This window comes from Bactrocera dorsalis, chromosome 5, assembly GCF_023373825.1.
Source record: "Bactrocera dorsalis isolate Fly_Bdor chromosome 5, ASM2337382v1, whole genome shotgun sequence".
Lineage (NCBI taxonomy): Eukaryota > Metazoa > Arthropoda > Insecta > Diptera > Tephritidae > Bactrocera > Bactrocera dorsalis.
In genome coordinates this window covers 52,592,000-52,611,489 of record NC_064307.1, presented here as the reverse complement: position 1 = coordinate 52,611,489, position 19,490 = coordinate 52,592,000, and the positions used below count along the sequence as shown (strand labels likewise).

Genomic DNA, 19,490 nt, shown 5'->3' with positions numbered 1-19,490 from the left:
CAAATGCCGTATCATCCGAAAGTCAAACATAATCGAGAATGCAAAACTCTCAACGCCAATATGAAATTCAATGAGCAGCGGGTGGGACTTTGAGAGCGGTAGGACATTGGTGCCATCAAAGCAAACATAAATCGCAAGTGAAACAAATGCTACTGTCCAATGAGTTTACAAACAATTCAAACAAACCTGACACTCAGCAATTTATGTAAATCTTTGTTGAGGGAAAATTAGTTGAGAATTTGGTTTTACAATTCGTTGCATGCGAAAACATTTCGGAAGTGGTTAGTTATGGAATCGATATTAATTCGAAGCATTTAAAACCATTTCTGAGAAAAAAGTGTTTGTTCATTCAATTTTTTCAATACTTGTTTGAATCTATTGGATATTAGAAACATTTTAAGCAACAAAAAATATTATCTTAACATTTGTTTTTTAATAATTGGTTGTTATTTAGGAAATCGAAACCAATTTATTATACCATAACTTATATTCATCGGAAAACTCCTCCATTGTTTCAAATAGTATATATTTATTATTTATACATCTCTTATTAGGAACTCGAATTTACGGATACCTTCTCAGTCAATACTATCATTTTTAATTAGCCAAGGATCTATACAATATGTTACTGATCCGAAGATCCGACGTTTTCGATTCAAACTTTGTTCAGCGATGGGGCCCATTTCTGACACAATGGGTTGTAAACAAGCAAAATTGCCGCATTTGAAACAAAGAGCATTCATGAGCCGATGATCTTCTGTCTACAGTTTTTATTAGAGCAAATTGATACAGTTTTGAAAAATGTTAGAAGCAATAATTCGACTGGCAGAACTAAAAGCAACTATACCTTTCTAAACGAATTCTGTATATAAAAGAAAAAGCTGAATGGAAAGTTTGTGTTGGCAAATAAAGACATCAATATTTTAAAATAACTTCAAATACACGACTAAAAGGACTCGTGGCTCGGGACCCGCTGTCGGGGCTGTTGACATTAATAACTGTTAATAGCTTTTTTGTCTCTTTTCAAATCAATGATAAACATCTAAAGCAAATATTTTATTGAAATCTAATGCAGAATCACTCTTCGGGACTTCACTAGTTACTTCCAAATAAAATGAAAAACAGTCTGATAGCCTATCAGTTGGTGACTTTAGTTTTGTAATATAGTTTTCGATTTACTTTTAATAAATAAAAATTTCAAATAAAAGAAGATGTTTGATCAATTTTTTGTCCATCTGCTGACCGAGATTTTAAAACTCAAAGAGAACCAAGGGATTTCTAACACAACTCACTTTTCTTATTAATTTGCCAACGAAATCGATCGATCTACTGTAAGTACTTTCTTCATATTGCCACGTATAGGCATATCTATGAAAGTGTCTATGGGTGTAAGCGTATACAATTCCTTCTTTACACTTAATCTTTAAGCTGAGCAGCTGTGCACACAAACTGCCATAACGAACTCGACTTCAAAAGAACTCGGTGGACTTTTGCTCATTTCTTTACTGCATTTTACTTTATTTTTCATCTTTTATCATTTGGCCAACTGCAAGCACTCATGGACACTCCATAAATTAGCTGCCACTTTTTTGACAAACCACGACTCACACACACGCACCGTGTACATATGCGTATGTATAAGTACATATGTATATTAGAATATTTGAAGTAAGGCTTGTCCAAGGCAAATATAGAAAAGTAGTCAACGAAATAGCAGCAAAATAAATGAATACACAAGCATAAAGCACAAGCACTACAGTAGTAACAAAAATATACTGAGCATATAATTTATAAAAAAGAAACTAAACAAAGCGAGTATTTAATTTGCTGATACTTACTATTCTCTGGCTGCCATAGTTACACAACACGTATACGCCATGGCGTGTCATGTACTTTATATGCGCAAGTTACCATGCATGTACAGGCTCTTAAGAATTTGTGTATATATGTACATATGTGTGTGCTATTCAACAGTAGGTGGAAGCCACTGTCGGCGCTTTGTGCTTGCAACAACATAAATAAAATGAAAAATCTACTAGGAAAATGCACTGGTACATAAGACTTACTGCCAGACTGGCTGGACAGTTCGTGAGTTACACGAAGCAAAAGCAAATAGCAAAGGAGCAGGAAGCGGCTGTGTCTACACACAAAAGTAAAGGGAATTGCGTACAGTTCACTATATACGATCTTTGGTACATTAAAGACAGCATTTGGTGAACGGTAAATATGGAGAGAGAAACTATATGTATATATGTGGCAAAAAAATAAAAAGTGTAGAACTGATATTTGTGATGGTCATAGCTATGCAACAAATACTTTGTAAAATTGTATGTGTGTTCTTTATATATAAGAATACCCGAAATTAGGGAGCATGCGCTACAATGAAAGTCGCTTTGTTTGTGCTAATAAGTAATTGCTGGAATTTGTTGTAAGAGAGAGAAAGCGCGTGAGCGTACCAGCAGGGGAACAAGACACTATATACAAAACTATGTATATACATATGTATATGTATATGCATGCGAGTAGTTTAAGGAAACTGCAGTTGGTAAAAGTAAAACTGACAGCAAGTTATCTGCAGCAAAGGCGTTTTAAGAACAAGATTGCCACAGATGAAATGCTTTCTTTTCACAAAATTTCTTTCGGTCTTTCGTACGTCGCTACAGCAACAAGAATTATTAAGATGCGCAGTCTGTGCAATGGTTATTTGAGTCTTGGCAGCAAAGACCACCACCTGGACTAGCCTAAACTCGGTCGTCATGCATGCCACAACGAAGAAAATTTACTCACTAAACCTAATTAAAAAGTAAACTGTGGCAGCTAACTAGGCGTTGTTGGCCGCTAGCCAATATTTGCACTTGCTTGTAGATACACACGTATGTGTGTATTGTGTGTACGCTAACAAGGTGTGGCAGTTGTATCATTACTTGGCTGCACATACTACGCTACATATGTACATATTTGTAAAATTACTTTGCAGCCATTTTCGTTGCTTCAGTTGTTGAAATCATTTAATTTACACTCAAGTATTTTTTCCAATGATCTCACTTTTTTCTTACTTTTGCTCCGCCTTGTTATTGGCATATCCCAAGCATTTTTCTTTTTTTTTAATTTTTATTTTTCAATGTCTGTGTTTAGTAACTTTCTGGCATTCTTTCATTCTGCTTTATCGCCTGACTTCCAGTATTTTGTGTTTGCTGCTAGCTAAGTATATAATAAGTTGAAATTGGTTGCATGCCTGCACAAACGTTAACGAATTGTCGCAAGCATCGAAATACTTTATTTAGTATCTTCATGTTAACACACTTAAGCAGCTACTGAAATCAGTTCTGTGCAAATAAACCTTATTGTTGTATATGTCGTATATTGTTGTTAGGTTTGTTTTATTGTGCGCCATTATGGTTTCCCATATCCATTGGGGTGTTGAAATAGAACTCTTTACTTATTTCTTGCTTGCTACTTACAGTGGCGAAATACAAATATATTGCAGTATATAGATAATTTTTGATATAATTTCATAAAATATAATACAGTTAAACTTCCCTAACTCGAAACACCATAATCCACTAAACAATTTCGGGTTCGGTAGCTATGGAAAGAAATTTGTATGAAATTGCCAATTCAAGAGTTCGAGTAATGGAGAACTATACCTTCAAAATAAAATTTGTGCATTGATTTCCATAATATGGAATTTTTATTATTGTTAGATAATAATTTCATTCCAGATTAAGAATTACTTATGTACATATGAAGATACAGTTGAACTTCCATAACTCGAACTTTTATAGCTCGATTTCGAAAATTTACATGATACAAAATTCCTTCACATATTGACGACATTATCCTCCACAGGGTTTGAAGTAAATTATACGAAATTATCCGAACTATTTTCCTCCGTCGGGACTGTACTTCGGAGCGTGATTCGGTAGAGGGCGTTCTTCGTGCGACGTGTTTCTGTAAGGGGCCCAAGCCGTAAATGCAGCGTTCGTTAGAGCAAAGATGGGCGATTAAATTAAGTGTGAAACTCAGTAAATCTGTGACAGAGACGTTTGTTATAATCAAGCAGGCTTACCCATATGTTGCTTTAGCAAGAAGTGGTGTATTTCGGTGGCACCAGACCTTTTTGGAAAATGATGCTAATTGTCTTTTTTGACATCAAAGGCTTCGTCCACCATGAATTTGTTCCTCCTGGACAAACCGTCAACGCCAAGTTTTACATAGAAGTCCTCAAGAGACTCAAACGAAGGGTCAATCGGGTCGGACAAGACATCGCAGCCGATTAGATGTTGCACTCTGGTTCACACCGCCATTCTTGTGAACAGCTACCTAACTAAAGCCGACATCCCAACGCTTCCACAGCCGCCCTCCTTCCAGTAATTTGGGAAAAATTTGTGTAAATCTAAACGAGCACGGGTTTTAAGAACCATCGAGTCCTTCTTCGAAAATGTTATAGCGGAGACTGACCGCGATTTTGTAACTAACGCCAATATAATTTTTATTTGTACACTGAAACGCATGGCAAAGGAGAAAACTTCATATTTAATCTTACTTCTAAAATAAATTATAACAGAAAAGTTAAGGGCTCTAGACTTTGTTCTTATTTTTTACCAAAACAAAATTTTATTTAAGATAAGACGTAATTTTGTATTCTTTAATTCACAATGCTTCTAAGTCAATAACAATAATAAATTTGTACACATACATAAATGTACATATGTATGTATATTTATCTATATAAATAATTTTCAACATAGATATATACGTACGTTAATCTTCATATGCACATGCACATATTATATGAATGTATTTTATCCAAGTAATAGCACAGGTGTCAAGCGAATAGTAGGTATTCAGAGGACAAGCGCTAGACAGCTAAATAAATGAGTTGAACACACTGTCAGAACAAAAGTCGAATATCTCTTCGCCAACCATCCACACCTTAGTAGATAAACAGACGAGCAAATTGACATGTGGACACATGTAGCTACATCTCGAAATACTGACAAACAAACACTTTGAAGAAAAAACTGACACTCGGAATAAACATTAAATGCAAATTGCCAAATTTGAGGGCGAAAGAGAGCAATTTCACATATGTGTGCACGCTTCACTGAATTACAATAGCAGCAGGAACAACAAAACCAACAGCATATTTTGGAGGCAACTACAACGATAATAATAAGAAGTAAACAAACAAAAGTCTCGCACACAATGCTCGTAAAATCATGAAAAGTAAATGAAGCGAAACATATGGGAACCCAACTGGTGCCTGGCGGATCTACAATCTAGTATACATGAATAAGCGCACACACCCACAAAATAAGGTCAACTATGCGCTATTAAACTGCCAACACAGCCACATATAAGCATGAATTTTTATTTATTTGTAAATATGGCTATATATAAATCAGTACGAGTTGGTGCTTGCTATTGAGTATGTGTATGTGTACGAAGTGAAAGCGCAACGAGTGTAAGCGAGTCGAAGTGTCCAGTTGGCCTCACTGCCGTCACTTGAGCATTTATACTCAGCCAGCACACGGCAGCGATCCAACAACCAATCAGCATCGTTCATTTCCCCGCTGCGCGAATAGGCGTTGCCGAACACCCCTGCGTTCGCTTCGATTAAGCGACTTGTAAATGGGCGCAGTGCGCAAGTATGGCCCCGGCCACATAACCAGCTACCACAGCAACAACAATAACAATGTGGCAAGGATTTGAAACAGGTTTGACTGTGCTACTGTGGCAGCAAGTGCTTAGCGGCAATTCAGTTTAGCGCAGATATCGCGTTCACGCGGGTGTCGCAAACATTCGGAGTATACATGTACGAGCTGACGGTGAAAACGAGTTGAGTTGACAAAAACAAATTGAAATTAAAGAAACGTTAAGTAAATACCTAATATTATAGGTACACGTTAGAGGTGGGGTGAACAAAAAAGTTTGTCATAAATACGTACACACATGTACATGTGCATGAAGATGTATATATGTATGTATATACTCTGGCTTATATGGAGAAAAAAAAATACATAAAATGAAATTAATTAACTGCGCTGCAGTAAGTTCGATGCAGTGTTTAGTGGCAGCAGCAGTTGTTCAGAAGTAATTAAATTCATGCACGTCGCCAAACTAAACGTCAACCAGCAGACACCTACGGCGACAGTTCGTCGTGAGCGCTTCCAATTAACATAGTATGCGAATTCTTTGATTGTGCCAATAAAAAAATAAACAAAAAAATCTAAAGAAAAAAATAATAAAACTAAATGCAATATTTTCAGAAATCGAAGAAAAATAAATAAATTAATTAATTAGTGAAATTTTAATTAAGTTTTTATATGTGTTTATGTCAATTACCAATATACAAATACATAATTCGTTGTGTAACAATAAATTACCAAAATGTTTGTTCACCATTTTGACCATTTTCAATTTGAATTTATGAACGCCGACAATTAATTATTATTTTGCAAAATCTAATTCTTTAATTACTCTAAATACTAATAACGCTAATCAGAGTGCAAAAAATAAGTGAAATAGTGTGTTTTATATATTATATTTGTATTACTACTTTTGTTCGGTGCGAGCGTTTACCGACGCCTTTAGGCGCCTAGTATGGAAAGCAACGCATTTGGTAGCAGCCATTTGCCGTCACAAGCTTTAGTCGTACTTTCGGAGGCTGCTTCCGGTTTGCATGAGGCTTTAAGGGGCCAACGCCCTTTCCCACCAAGAGTAAGAGAATGTATAATATAAATTTTATATTTTAAAATTAAACTTTTACTAACACAAAATTAGGTTATGATTATATGGAACATACGAACTTAAAATTACCAAACTCTTTTAGAAGTGATTATTTAATATATGTATGTATGTACATTAGGGTGTTTTTTTAACTATTAATTTTTGTCAGTCCCGTCACGAAATTTTCTTGGAAATACCCCAAAAAAATTCCCTGAAAATTTCAGCCCTTAATATTAACATTAAGAACTGGACCAAGGCCTGTAAAAATTTTCCCTACAAAATACACTACAATCGTGAGTTTTTATCTTTAAATTCCTAAAGATCAGGGGTATTTTATGGCGTCGCTTTGACTTTAGACGCATATTTCTCAGAATTGTTCACTCTACAAAAGTGTATATATCTCGTAAATGACAGGAGCTATAGAAAACATGTACATGACAAATTTGTAGGAAATTTCATTTGCTATAAAAAAGTGCGAGGTCAAAATCGCTTTCATTAATACTTCTAGAGATATTCGGCTTTTTAAGTAAGGCTTTATAGAATTTTTATAGATGGTATGTATTAAAAAATCTATGAAAATTGCATTTGACGTCGGACCCTTTTATAGCAAATAAAATTTCCTACAAATTTGTCAATTAAATTTTTTCTATAGCTCTTGTCATTTACGAGATAGATACAAAAAATGCCAATTTCATGGAAAAAATGGTTCTTAATGTTAATATTAAGAGCTACAATTTTTAGGGAATTTTTTCTAGGGTATTTCCAAGGAAATTTCGTGACGGGACTGAAAAAAATTAATAGTTAAAAAAAACACCCTAATGTACATACATATGTACATATATAAAAAGTATATGTAAATGCGAATTAAAAAAGTAAATAAAAAATAGGCATTGAGAAGATAAATAAAAATAAACTATTACTATGGCTTGTTGAAATGGATGTCAATGTTCAATGATAATTTAATGAAAACATCAAAGTTGGGTCAAAACATGAAAAAAGATACTGATGATAATAGTCAAATTTTTTGGAACAAATTTAAAAAAAATATACATACATATGTTATCTATTCTTGCGGATTTTACACTTACAAATCGTTAGTAGTTCCAATCGTATTAAAAAGTTATAAATACCAGATATTTTGTTTCATTCATGCGGTTTGCCAAGAGATGGCGTAATTTTATTATTATTCCATTGTTCCAGTATTCCGAACATGCCTTGGAAATATACTGTCCTTGTGCGCCTTTTTCAATGTATGTCATTCATTTGAAACATAAATAACAATATTTTTTAGTTAAATATACCGAATTTTATGGATGAATTTTCTTCATTACTTTAAGTGAAAGAAAATCTCAGGAGAAACTCATCATGTTCAGGTGGAAATTTATGGTGAATTTACTTCAGGCGAGCGAATGTCATATGAAACAAAGCCAAAAAAGTCGTGTTTGCATCGGATTGTGACTGATGATGAAAAATTTAACCATTACAATAGCCCTTAACTCAAAAAACATTTTTGAAACGTGGCCAATCAGCCAAAGCAACGGAAAGCCGAATATCCATGATCCTAAGATAATGTTCTGCGTTTGGTAGGATCATAAGGGCTCGCTATAATCAATGGGGAACGCTGCAGACAGCAATTTATAAATGAAGGGAGCAATTCCCGAGAAACTCCGGAATTAGCAACTAAATACGAGGCAATTTCCATAATGACAAAGCTCAACTTCATCGTCAGTGACAGATCGGTTAAAAACCATTTGGAAAATAGAGGCCGGGAAGTTTTGCCTCCCTCGCCTTATAGCATAGACCTTGCCTTCTGACTTTGTTCTGGTTCTGTCTGTTTCTATCCGAACCAAGTGTTCAAAATTGGTTTGATTAATTCTCGGTCGTCAAGTCGGCACAGTACTTTTGGAATGGAATATAAAAAATAGCTTAAAAAGTAATAATCGAACTGAGACAACTGTTAGTAATCGAATCTGGCTAAATAGTGCTCTGCTCCTCTACAATATCTACTAAAATATTGTTGCGAATTTCTAAAAACTGCCAAAATCTGTTTTTTACATCGGTTAATAAGTTTCATCGATTTTTCTTAAATCTTTATAAAGTATGTCTATTATATATATGTATGTATATAATTAGATATTTAATAAGTCAAATGAATAGTATACACTAATAAATGGTATGACATTCGAAGAACGCTGTATATACATATGTATATACATATATTTACACAGAAATAAATTAAAAAAAACTACGGCAATGAGGGCAATTAGTCAAAGCTGTCTCGGAAAAAGTATGTTCGCTGTGCCTCTTATAACTTTTCGCAGGATTATCCGAAATTGAACTCTTATTGATTCAATCGTTAGTGAATAGTTTTTCCCAGTTAAAACCGGAGGTATTTGGAAACTTAAGTTTTTAATTATTTTGGAACACTTCGAAGAGAAAAATGCGACATTTTAAAGAAAATCAGCTGAATAGTTATTGTAAATTTAAAGTTATTAGCAAAACATAAAATAACTATCCGGCGGTATGCAAAGAAAGCTTTCAAGTTATGAGAGGCACTTACTTTGAATACGTAAATTGTGGGGAAAAGGCGGTAAAGTTTTGAACACTAAAAATTCTATGCTTTCAATAAAAGCAGGCAAAGAAAAAACCATCATTTCGAGACGAAAAATATACAATGTCTAGGTAAGTTGGTTTGCGAAATTCCTACAGTTATGCACTTTTCTATGTACATAAATATATCGCTATAACTGGCCATGCGAACGCGCTAACAAATAATTCTCAACAACAAACGGCAATCGTCGAGTTGAACATAAATTATGGCGAATGCCAGTTAACGACAGCTGCAATTCGTGCAAATTGATCGCTGATGGATCATTCCAACAATCAACCGAACATAATTACACACAAGCACACATAATATTTAGCCGACCGATTGACTTGGTAGTTTTTGTGGCCGAGGGTACATGTGACTATTATCTCCAACAAACACATACTTGCAACAAGCATTTCCAAAGGAACAGTTAAACTAAATATGGCGAGAAGTGGTGGCAAACTGATTGATAAATTATTAATATTAATTAATATAATTCCGGGTATGCGGTAGCATTTTGCGCAAATTTTATCAAGATCTTAAGAAAATGCTCACAGGATACTAAACAAAGAGATAAGTACGGTAAAAAAGGTGGTACACGAAATTTTCAACTTATTCATATTTATTTCGGTGCCAAAAATGTTTACATATCACCCGCGCTGATCAGTCAATAAAAGCCTAACCCAAGTACCCGCAACAATTTTAAAGCCTGCCGGCGAGTCTGAAGATGTCTTTGCGCTACTGGACATATTGTTTGCATGTTTAACATAACTTCACAAGAACGAAGTCGGAGGCGAACCCAAAATTGCGTAGTCAAAGCTGTCGAACTACCCATTTTCTTAGCATTCTGACATACGTGTCAATACAACAAACATCAGTGGCCAAGAACACAGCGACACACCGCGATCAAAGCGAATATTCTTCATCATTTGTAGCATCAGCGTCAAAATCATCGCTCATGTTTACAATGACAGACTAACCGACAAACAAACTGCATGAAAAAACGACAAACAAGCCTGAACTACCGACTATATTGAATGGAGTTCCAAGTGAATATATGCGCGCACCTATCGCACCTTCTTAGCATAACTGCTGATCGAAGAACAACCAGTAGCTGGCAGCAACAACAGTAATCAAACGGCAAGCAGTTCGTAAGCAAACGGCATTGGCATTGCAGCAATCATAAATCGTCAGGCAAATCTGCACACAATGGGTCACAAATACGAAGCGGCGCGATGTGGAGCAGCAGTAGCTTGACGCTATAGTAGTGGCAACAGCGTAACAACTGTCTTTGCGACATCATAACAAACGCACAGTGGTGTGAGCGTGCTAGTTAAATGGCAAAAATAATTGCTCAAATCACATTTTTTATAAAAAATTTTGTCAAAAGATGGAATTTATGAAGGAACGTTACTTTTTGTAAATATGTTAAATTTTCGGATTTTTGGAAGAACTTGCAGAAAACCGAAGTTTGCATTAAAAATAATTTATTTTCAAACGATTTTTCAATATATCTGTACTTTGCAAACAAAAAAGGTAGGACTATTTATGTGATTAAATGTAAATATTTTAAAATGCTTGCTTTTGTAGATGATTTTAAAGATCAGTTTGATATGATTAAAACATATAGTTTTCTTAAATAATAATACGTAAAAACTGTAGGTAGAGTTAAAAAACTTAAGGGAGCAAATCACAATTTTAAAATTAATTATTTTAAAAAATGTGGGCTGAAATATAAACAAATGATGTAAGTTATAAAAAACTCTTTTATTCAAAAAATCATAGCTTAGATTTGAGTTAAAAACTCAATCGAAAATTAATTTTTCTTAGCGCTTTTATTCAAAAAGATATGAAGTTAAAAGTCTTAACATTCTACAATCTTAGAAGAGATAAGAATGTTATGGGAATGTTGCACTTCAGTAAAGCTAGATTACACAGATATAATAGGAACAAAAAAACTGGCAAATTAGTATATGTATTCATATGTAATAAAATATTTAGAATTTTAACATCCACTTGATTCAACTAAACCACTGTACAGCGTTGCTAACTCACATATTAGCCCCAACTTACCGATATACGAAAAGTGCTACCAACTAAATTCTGTATTTTTTGTTTGTATTTTAAGAAGTGCATTGTTTTAGTGTTTTAAGTTTTCATCGAACTTGAATCCTCAGGCGTTTTAATACATTCAATATTGAAGCGCGCGAGTCGAGCGGCTCATTGAATGGGTGTGGTGATTTATTGGGGCAAATAAACTACTGTACTTGCAACGTCTGAGGCGCATGGTACTCAGTTCGAAGGTTTATGATCGCTTCAGATGAATTTATAGAAAAAATTCGACAAAGCAGAAAGCAAAAAGTAACTGTTTTGAAATAAAACTGAACATAAACATTTTTACAAAAATATGGTTTTGTCATCTTATTGCAGTTTTAATTCCTCATTCTGATTCCTATTCTGAGCCATTCAACAGCCTCTTTCGTTCCGAAACGCTCATGATCATCAAATGTGTAAATACTGCTTCCACATAAACTCGTTTGTAATATAATTAGACTTAAATGCAATAAACAAAAATATCTGTGAACACTCTTTAAAGTTTAGGTCTAAAGACAGACCATCAGGAGCCACATCACGGCCTGAAGCATGAGTTTTGAAATTACCCTTTGTCGATTCTTATTAAAGTTGCATAGAAATGTTAAACCACAAAGACTAAATGAGCTTAGTCAGAGATCACACAGATCACATAGATGCAGTATGATAATGAAAATGATATCATCATGATTTTTTGCAAATGAAAGCACATGGGAGTTTTAACATAAATATTACATTTATCCACATATCACAAACTATTTGATAGCTTTTAGTTCAAGGTTGGTTGACTGCCTTCTTGGATATATAGATTCGGTACAACCGACCAACTCGTATTTATAAGAACTGCTATAAAAACAACATAGGAGAGGAAGAGTGCAAGAAACTGCTACTGATTCTGAGACTGTTTCAACGTTTTCTTTCAGCTTGACTAACGGTAAAATACCGAATGAGATCCATTCCCTTTCTATGAAGTTAATCTTACAGTGGTAAAGATTGAAGAGTATCAAATAAGAAATTTTCTTCTCAATAGCCTTCAGGAATGAAATAGCCTTCAATATGCTCGTCCGTCCGTGCAAGCGATAACTCGAGTAAAAATTAAGATATATTAATGAAACTCCATACACGTACTCCTTGGCCAAAAGTAAGGACAGATTTTTTAACTACGAAAAGTGCGATAAATCAATAACTACAATGTAATTAATTTCATCGGGAAAATGATAATTCCAAAAAATATATTTTGCTAAAATGGTAGGACTATCCTTAATTTCTATGCCAAATATGAGCGCGATCTGTCAATCAGTTTTTTTACAGCAGCTGATTAAGTCGGTACACCTCAGTAGTGTGTTGTGATTTTTACAATGTGATCGAACAAAGAATTTGTCCCCATTTTTTTATTAATAACCAAATTTCGTGTAATCGTTGTAAATGTTGGAAGAGGCTTATACTTCGGGTCGACAATGAAAACTTGCTATCATGGGAAAAACTGGGTTTCGCCCTAAAACTTATGTTTTCGTCCATGTAAAATCTTTCAAACGAAAACACATTGAAAACCAGTTTCCGCTGAAAACTACTGGAAAACTTCCATTCCACTCATTAAAATCGGTGCCTGCTCTAGTTTAATCGATTTTATTGGAAGACATATTTTGCCGGCCCTAAATTGTCACTTGGTATTTGTTTACATTCCATATACAAATACAGTTGTCACTTGATATCGTCATATTAGGGGGATTCTTTTGCTCTTGCAAAACCGGTGCGCGACAACGGCACAACAACAAACACACGCAGAAAATTATTTGCAATGACTGTAAAATATGTCACACCAAAACTCATCGAAAACACACATTGTCAGTCCGAACGACTTAGATTCCACAACCCACAAATGTGTTTTCAAAATGTTTTCAATGTCGGTCCGAACATAGTATTACAGTAATTCAGTTTTATCGAGAACACACGCCTATGATTGGTCGAGAGATCGTTGAATGCCTTGTTAAGGAACGACCTTCGACCTCTTCAACTGATGAAAATATTGAAAAAGTGAAGTATATGGTGCCTGATTATGGTGCTAGAAAGATGGCAAGAGAGTTCGACATCTCTCGTGAGTCCGTTCGAATGATTTTTATGGATATTTTGGGTATGAAACGCGTTCTTGCTCGACTCGTCCCGATAACTGATTTTTTTTTTCAAAAAGAGTACGATTGTGACCGATTTTAAAGTCAAAAATGCTTAGAATACCATCGATCAGTATTCACCAGATTTGGCTCCGTGTGATTTTTCTCTGCTTCCAAAAACTGAAATTGTCACTCGGTGGAACCCATTTTCAGTCGATCGATGAGATAAAAAAACATATGCTGAAGGAGGTGAAAGCCATCCCAAAAAATGCTTATGAAAAGTGTTTCGACGATTGGATAAATCCTTCTTATAAATGTATTACAATTGATGGGAATTACTTTGAAGGCGATAAAATAAATATTGGTAAATAATTAAATATTTTGCGTTTTATTTACAATTTCCGGGCACTTTTTCTCACAATGTAAAGGCGGCAGAGACGTTAAGTTGCACATCCATATATACATGGCGATCGGAAGGGTTTCATAGGAGTGGCTGTCAAAATTGGACTATGGGCGTGGCACCGCCCACTTTTAGGTGAAAATTCATATCTCGGGACATATTTCACCGTTTTTAACCAAACTCGGTACATAATATTCTTCCAATATTTCTATACTATAGTCCGAAAATGGATGAAATCGGACCACTACCACGGCTTGTAACACAGTTTTCTGATCCTTTTACATTCCAGTATACAAAAAATTCACAAACAATTGTAGCGGGAATAAACTTTGTTCAAATAGTGTCTTTAAAGTGTGCCACAGCATGACTAAAAATTGTCAAAATCGGACAAAAGGTGTTCAAACCACCAGGTATCGAATTTGAGAATCACAGAGCCTATAGTTAATTTGTTACCGAAACTATCGGGGAGATACATATATAATTGCATATCAGTGAATTAGGTCAATACTTCTTTTAGCCCCATAAACCTAACTCGCTATTTCTAGCCAAATATATGTACATATGTAAATAAAAACACTCTAACAACAAGCTATACTGAGAAAAAAGTACACATATTTCCTCTCTTATGTACTCCCTTCCACATATTACCGCCAAATGCCACAAATATACGCATACTATTTACTTGTGTATAAATTGATTTATTCATTTGTTAGCCGAAATAATAAAAATTAATAATAGCCAACGTGTAATGAATAGCCTCCGACCGCTTGTTAACCGCATCTTACAACTTACAGCACAAGCCTACGAAACGCGAGACAAGGGTGGGAGGTTTGCTATTACTAGCTGTGCAACATATTAAAAATGTCAAATGACTTAATGGTGACGCGAGCATAATGTCGTCATCAATTCTCATATGCAACTGTACAAGTAAACAACGGTAAAAGCAGCGCTGGGTATCTAAGGTTAAGTTAGCAACAACTGCGTGTAAGAAAATTGTCATCCCTTTCCGCGACAATTTCGCAATGCCACCACATTTGTGCTGATTTAGAGCACTTACCTATGTTGCATATTATTTGAGCAAACTACTAAATGTGGCAACACCAGCACTGCCACACATTTGGCAAATTAAATGAAAGTTGTAAATATTTGTGATTTACCTTTCAAGCGCCATTCTTGCTACGAAATATAATATGTGCATCTTGTGTGTAGTTATACATACATATATACATACATACATACATACATACATACATACATATGTGTATGAGTTCGTATGACACTTTCGCCGTCGTCAACGCCCTAGGGGGTATTCGCCAGAAATTATGATCCCTGCGCTTCCCGCTGCACACCTATGTACATACGCTATACACAGCGCCCCACGCACTCACATACGCATGAAATATATAGTATATGGCAATAACTTTTATTTTAATTTAATAACGCAACGCTCCGCAAAAAAAAACAGCAAGTAATATTTAGAAGATACATATGTACATGTATGTGAAATAATTGCCTTGCTGTGCACAAAAGCATATGCGTGAGCCTCACACCTTTTACTCATACCCTGTGCTTTGTATTGGCTTTTTGTTAATGTGTATGTATGTGTTTGGGTGTGCTCGGATTCCAGAGCAGCGTTTTCCACATTCCACGGCAGTGGCTCAAATTAATGCAATAATTCATTGTAATAACTTAACTCAGCCAACTGACTAACTGGCGCTCACCGAAGCCACTGTGTGTGTGTGTTTGTTGCTGTAAGTTAAGTGTTGCGGACGCGCTTAGTCTACCGGGTTTAAACGCCGGTGACTAGTTTGGTGTGCCCGGTGGCTACACTGCTGCCACTTGCTACCCGTATTCGCTGGAATACAGCAATAATATTACTGATGAATGCGGTTTGTTGTAGTGTTTTTGTTTTATTTTGTTTATGTTACTAACTAAATTGCTCTTACTGGTGATTATTTTTCCACTTAACACACCTAAAAAATTAATTTAGCACCAACGAGCTTGCATTATTATCGCAATTTTATACTCTTGCCCATGTTACAGAGTATAATAATTTAAAATTTTAAATTTCATTTGATTCTTTCATTTTCCAGTATACAAAACAAGAAGGAATAAATATAACATGATAAAACTTTACACGAATAGTGTATTTGAAGTTTGTCTCCTTTTTACTTAAGATTGTCCTCGAGCCAAAACTGTTCAAGCCCCTAATACCGAATGCCCATAGTTGACTTTTTAATGAAAATATCGATCAATATGTGAGATATATAATTGAAATTTGGAGGGAATCCTTTCCTCATAATAAAGGGTGATTTTTTAAGAGCTTGATAACTTTTTTTAAAAAAAAAACGCATAAAATTTGCAAAATCTCATCGGTTCTTTATTTGAAACGTTAGATTGGTTCATGACATTTACTTTTTGAAGATAATTTCATTTAAATGTTGACCGCGGCTGCGTCTTAGGTGGTCCATTCGGAAAGTCCAATTTTGGGCAACTTTTTCGAGCATTTCGGCCGGAATAGCCCGAATTTCTTCGGAAATGTTGTCTTCCAAAGCTGGAATAGTTGCTGGCTTATTTCTGTAGACTTTAGACTTGACGTAGCCCCACAAAAAATAGTCTAAAGGCGTTAAATCGCATGATCTTCGTGGCCAACTTACGGGTCCATTTCTTGAGATGAATTGTTGTCCGAAGTTTTCCCTCAAAATGGCCATAGAATCGCGAGCTGTGTGGCATGTAGCGCCATCTTGTTGAAACCACATGTCAACCAAGTTCAGTTCTTCCATTTTTGGCAACAAAAAGTTTGTTAGCATCGAACGATAGCGATCGCCATTCACCGTAACGTTGCGTCCAACAGCATCTTTGAAAAAATACGGTCCAATGATTCCACCAGCGTACAAACCACACCAAACAGTGCATTTTTCGGGATGCATGGGCAGTTCTTGAACGGCTTCTGGTTGCTCTTCACCCCAAATGCGGCAATTTTGCTTATTTACGTAGCCATTCAACCAGAAATGAGCCTCATCGCTGAACAAAATTTGTCGATAAAAACATTTCGAACCGAACACTGATTTTGGTAATAAAATTCAATGATTTGCAAGCGTTGCTCGTTAGTAAGTCTATTCATGATGAAATGTCAAAGCATACTGAGCATCTTTCTCTTTGACACCATGTCTGAAATCCCACGTGATCTGTCAAATACTAATGCATGAAAATCCTAACCTCAAAAAAATCACCCGTTAGTATGTCCATGTGTAAAAAATGAGTTGAACCAAATCAATATGGTACCAACCCCAGCCTTCATATACTTGATAGTTATAAAGATTTTCGAATTTCCGGCTGACTTTATATCGCATACTTCGGTCAATAATTAGGTATGTTAATAAAATTGAGAAAGTTTCGTATATTTAAGAATTTATTAGAATAACACTCTATACCACACATAATTAACAAACCTTATGTACCTGAAGTTACTTCCCGGGCTTTGAGTTCATTCAACTGTCAAGGATAACAAAACGTTACCGAAGAAATATGTTCAATGACAAAACTATTCTGCTTTAGTTAGTTGAATAGAAATAATTGCTCTAATGAAACTACTATATAAACGACCATATGAAAACTCTCATTCTGTTATAATACAATGTCATGGAAGCTAACTTGCACTCAATGGACATTTCTTTTTAAAAGAAGTTAATGGTGCAACTCAGTGTCAACACCTAGGCACCAAAATGGGAGCTAGAAATCACCATCATTTCGAAAAAAATATTCTCCAGGCAACCAATTTGTTAGATTTTTGATGTAAAATATTTTTAGGCGCGGGATAGCTCATCAATCCGTAAGAGTCATTTCAATCTCATCTAAACATTGTATTTTGCCTCAGTGAATCACTTGCAGCGCACTTTGAAGGATGGCGTGAATTTGCTTCCATAGAAAATGCAATAAGACCCGGGAATACTTTAATATGACCTCTCTGAATCTCGGTGATATATACTAGTCATCCAGCTCCTAACATTATGAAGTTAAAAACACAAAGAGTAGTTTGTGTAGTGAAGTAATTATAATGAAATAAATAACTAATGTACAGAATACGTTTTATTCTCTTTTAAAGTTGTTAAATATTTGTATACCGACATAAAAGATGCTGTCCCTTATACATATTTTTCTCGAAATGAAAGACGCAGAGTATAATCTCAAAATCTTGGTAACATGAACATACATACAAGTATATCAAAGTATGCCGCACTTTGGCATATACATATGTATGTATACAATTGTAACCTATTATTTGCATTCTCTCATTTGTGTTTTTTCAGTATGCACCGAAAATATGAAAAATGAATGCGTTCCACGGCTACCCCTTAGATTGCTTTTACTATTTACTTATTTAAAAAAGTACAGTAAAATTCCCTATTACGGACAACCTCGTAGCCAGTCATCTCCGATAACTGGACAAATTTCATGAACACAACGTTTTCATTACTATTTTCATAAAAAACAATTCCTATAACCGAACATGAGCCCGTTCCTATGACCGGATGCGGACACTACTTATTTCGTTATTATCATCTCTAATATTATTAATTTTTGTATAGTTTTGAGATAGTTTTTTTGAGAACAATACTTTAAATGATCACAAATTGACTGACGCTGCCTGGTTCGCGGTGGTTCAACCGAACCTAATGGATAATTGTCATTGATTTACTTATAGCTTGCATTGGCTCGCATTTATTAGTTAAATATAGCTCTGAGTTGCAGCTTCTGACTCTTAGAAAACATTTTAAACACTGGTTTTTGACACGCCCCCATACTTGGACAGCTCCGGGCAAAAACAATGCTATGGTGGGTGTCCGGTTACGAGCAATTTCTCTATGTATAGTTTTTATGCCGAATTCAAAAAAAAAGAATACTACCCAGAAGAAGAAATGTTTGTGCCTAGATCGAGATTTTTCCTACGGGGTACATCTCTACATGAAAGCAAGCATTGACACGTATAACAGGATACAAAAGTAACTCGAATATATATGTACATATGCATAAGCAAGTAAATGTTTGGTACAATTACTTTCCACTGCATTGAGTCACGCGCGTATTTAACAAATGATTTTATTAGAAGGTAATTGGTACTCGTCTCACTATCGGTGCATTGTTTCGCTGTGAATTATGGGCGCAATTTTACGTCCAACAGAAGTTTTATTGCTAAGGTTACAAGTGGTTATTGTTATTGTGGCCAATGCCGCCAGCTGTATTGAGAAGCTGTTGCGGAAAGATATTTATGTACATTTGTATTGGCTAATTGTAAACATTAGGTTTGCATTTCTGTGGATGCATGCTTCTATTTCTGAATATATGTATAAATAAATTTTGAAAACTGAGTGCTTTGTTTAATAAAAATTGCTAGAATATGTATGTATATGCAATATTATATATAAGACCATTGATTCCGCATTAAAAAATCATATGTATGTGCATATGATTTGAAAATTTCGATCTCTTCAAATCATTAAGAGAAAGAATAGAATAGGCTGTCGACAGATGTAAATGACTCAAACTGAAAACTTATGACAGTCATCAG

General features: G+C 35.1%; 1 protein-coding gene across 4 annotated transcripts in view; it reads left to right on the top strand.

Moving 5' to 3' along the window:
* Positions 1 to 5,452: 5,452 nt before the first annotated feature.
* The window catches only part of LOC105225256 (protein Teyrha-meyrha), a 58,694-nt gene continuing 44,656 nt past the window's right edge, over positions 5,453 to 19,490 (top strand). For 2 of the 4 annotated variants that reach the window (XM_049458094.1, XM_049458093.1), the window contains exon 1: positions 5,453 to 6,723. In XM_049458094.1, the coding sequence (XP_049314051.1) occupies positions 6,607 to 6,723 (117 nt within the window). In that variant the 5' untranslated portion in view covers positions 5,453 to 6,606. The remainder of the gene's footprint in view (positions 6,724 to 19,490) is intronic. The other 2 variants (XM_049458092.1, XM_049458091.1) reach the window with 2 other exon arrangements.